This window comes from Ixodes scapularis, unplaced genomic scaffold (assembly GCF_016920785.2).
Source record: "Ixodes scapularis isolate PalLabHiFi unplaced genomic scaffold, ASM1692078v2 PGA_scaffold3__209_contigs__length_174095766, whole genome shotgun sequence".
NCBI classification, from domain to species: Eukaryota; Metazoa; Arthropoda; class Arachnida; order Ixodida; family Ixodidae; genus Ixodes; species Ixodes scapularis.
Window position 1 is genome coordinate 96,515,810 of NW_024609868.1, and position 3,174 is coordinate 96,518,983.

The 3,174-nt window shown below is 51.3% G+C and overlaps 1 protein-coding gene across 1 annotated transcript; it reads right to left on the reverse strand.

The window, feature by feature from the left end:
• Positions 1 to 507: 507 nt before the first annotated feature.
• Positions 508 to 2,760, reverse strand: LOC120844827. The gene has a single exon (XM_040216780.1). The coding sequence runs from the start codon at positions 2,758 to 2,760 to the stop codon at positions 508 to 510; it is 2,253 nt and encodes a 750-aa protein (XP_040072714.1).
• Between the last annotated feature and the right edge of the window lie 414 nt (positions 2,761 to 3,174).

Here is a 3,174-nt window from a genome sequence, read left to right on the forward strand (position 1 = left end):
CTTGCCTGGTAGATCTGAGAAGACCTCTCTGTAGTCAGCCATCAAGTCCAACACTTGGCGTCGTTTCTCCGTGTCCAAAGTTGCCTCAGTGACTACATCTTGCTCATTTTGCTGTTTCTTTAGAGACAGCGTTGGGACATCGTCCCCGTCTCCATCGTCATTGATGTCATCGTCACCGTTGACTTCTACTGCCAACCCGCACCTTAGGGCGACTTGTTCGTGCTCTTCTCTTTCTTCATACTTCTTCAACATGTTCACATGGAACACTTTTCTCTTACCTCCTATATCCAACTCGTAATCTACCTCGTTTCTTCTGGCAGTGACCTCGAGTGGACCCTTCCACTGCATTAGCATTTTGTTGTTGTCACTTGGGAGGAGTATTAAGGCCTTGTCTCCTGCTTTCATTTCTCGCTTCACACTCTTCTGGTCGTAATGGCCCTTGTACCTTTCTTTAGCACCCTCGAGACAGCGGTGGGCCATTTCGCACGTCTCCTCGAGCTTATTTCTTTACTCCAGGACGTATCCGTAAGAGGTCTTCATTTCTTGAGTCATTGCCTCATTGGACCATACTTCTCTTAAGATGGTCAATGGTCCTCGTACCCTCCTTCCATACAATAGCTCAAATGGAGAAAATCTTGAGCTAGATTGGGGCACCTCTCGGTAGGCAAAAAGTAGTGCTGGTAAGTACCTGTCCCAATCTCGAGGTCTCTCTTGGCACATTCGCCTGAGCATCTGCTTAATGGTGCCGTTGAACCTTTCAACCAGGCCGTTGCACATAGGATGGTAAGGGGTCGTTAGGAGGTGCCTCATCGACAACAAACGGCTCACCTCCTTCATAAGATCCGATGTAAAATTGGATCCTCGATCGCTGAGAATTTCTTCCGGTACGCCGTACCGCGTAAACATGTCCATTAGGGCTTCTGCCACTTCAGGGGTCCCGATTGTGCGCAAAGCCACAGCGTCCGGGTATCTAGTGGCTACATCTACCATGGTCAGTATGTATCGCTCTCCCGAATCTGACTTGGGAGTAATAGGGCCAATGATATCGATGGCTACCCTTTGGAAAGGCGTCGCTATGGTTGGCATTGTGCCCAAGGGCGCTTTGCCCACTCTTCCTTTGGGTACGGTCCGCTGGCACACGTCGCATGACCGCACATATCGGCGAATCTCGCTTTGCATTCCTGGCCAGAAGAATTCTTCCGCGACCAGGCCTATCGTATTGTTAATTCCCTGGTGACCCGACATTATGCCATCATGGGCCATGGTGACGACAGTTCTTCTGAACTTCTCGGGGAGAACCAGCTGTTTTGTTTTCCTTCCCGAGCTGAAGGTACAACTCCTGTAAAGCAAATTGTTCCTTAAGAAAAACTTCAGCGTCGTTCTTCCTCCGTGCTTAGTAGTCACCTTGCCGATGTTACGGAAACATTTCTTGAGGCTTTCGTCATTTCTCTGCTCCGTGAGCATCTCTTCCGCTGTTGCCTCTAGTGGTGAAACCTGCGGTACTATCAGCCCGGTTTTCGGTTGTCTTGGTAGATCTTTATTTCTTCCCGTCTCTATCGTGTTCGCAGTGAGCATAGGCTCGTTACTGCGCGGCTCGAAGCTTGGTGCGGCCGTTTGCAATGGTTCTGAAGAACCCTCTTGAAGTTTTTCGACAATACCTTCCCGGCTGTCCTCCTCTCTTTCTCCTGTCGACGTCTGCGCTACCAACCTCCTAGCTGGTCTCATCTCTTCAACCTGATTCCAATTTGGGTCGGGGTCGTTCACGCCTCGCACCATGGGCACGTTCCCGAGCACTAAGTCGTACAACGGGTTGCTCAGGCATTTCGCCATTACTTTTCCCGTAAAGTATGGGGTCCTTACCAGAATCTCCGCTTCCGGAACATACCTTACGGTTCTGTCCAAAAGGAACACCGGACTCAACGTTCCTGTGAACGACTCGGGGGGAATCATCTCCTTTCGAACGACGACCGTGTTACAACCGGTGTCTCTCAAAACCGTTATTTTGCGGTCACCGAGACGTCCCTCCACCACAGGCATGTTTTCAACCAGAAATTTTGGAGCTCGTCCAACAGCAGCGTTCACCACTGGAATCTTGGCGCCGTCCTGAAGTGTCACGTAAGATTCATCTGCCTCGGTACACCTCGTGTGGCTTGGCACCGTCCATACACAGGACGCCTGAGGTCGGTTGTCTAGTGTCGACCCGCAAGTGTTCGCCCGGTGCCCTGTGCGGCCACAGCTCCAACAAGTCAAAGTCTTGGACGTGGACGGACGGCTGCGGCAGTTTTCTGCCTTATGGCCGACCTTGTTGCAGAGAAAGCACCGGATGGTCTTTCTACTTCCACCCCTCGCCGCTCTCTCTGTGTCTTCGGTGCTCGACTTCTTAGCCAGCTCTTCCACCTTCGGCTTGATTGCTCCTGTTGGTATCTGGGCCTCCAGATATAAATCGGCCTTGGAAGCTACCTCCTCTAGTGTGTGGCAGTCTCGTTCCCTAAGGAACACCGACAAGCGACTAGAACAACTCTGTAGAAACTGTTCAACGAGTACTTTGTCCCGGAGGGCCTCGAACGTTCGTTCCACGCCTGCAATCTCTATCCATCGGTCGAAATACCCTGCTAGTCGGGCGGCAAACTGCTTTCTCGTTTCCCTGTCATCGGGTTTTGCTTCTCGAAATCTTTCCCGGTAGCCCTCTTTCGTGTATCGGAATCTCTGCATGAGTGCCAGTTTCACTTTCGAATAATCCAATGCATCCGCTGGGGACATACGGCCAACTACTGTAAGTGCTTCGCCGGTCAAGCACAGACTTAACGTTGTGGCCCATTTTTGCTGCGGCCAATCAAGTCCCGTCGCCGTACGTTCGAACCGCTGAAGATATGCATCCAGGTCATCCCGAGCATCGTTAAATTGGGGAATCAGCTTGTGCGGACTGAAGTGATGTCTCTGTCCGTTCGTCCCTCCTTCTCCATTGTCCCTACTTCTCTCAGAGGAGGTCCCTGCGGCTTCCTGTACCGCTAACCGAAGTTGCAAAATTTCCCGCTCTTTCTCTAGTTTAGCGCATTCTAACTCTCGTTCCTGTCTAGCCATCGCTCTTTCCTCCCTTGCGCTAGCCTTTTCGTCTTCTATCCATTTCCTCAACTCGTCTCCTTGGTAGCCTAACTCTTTCCCTACCGCCAATAA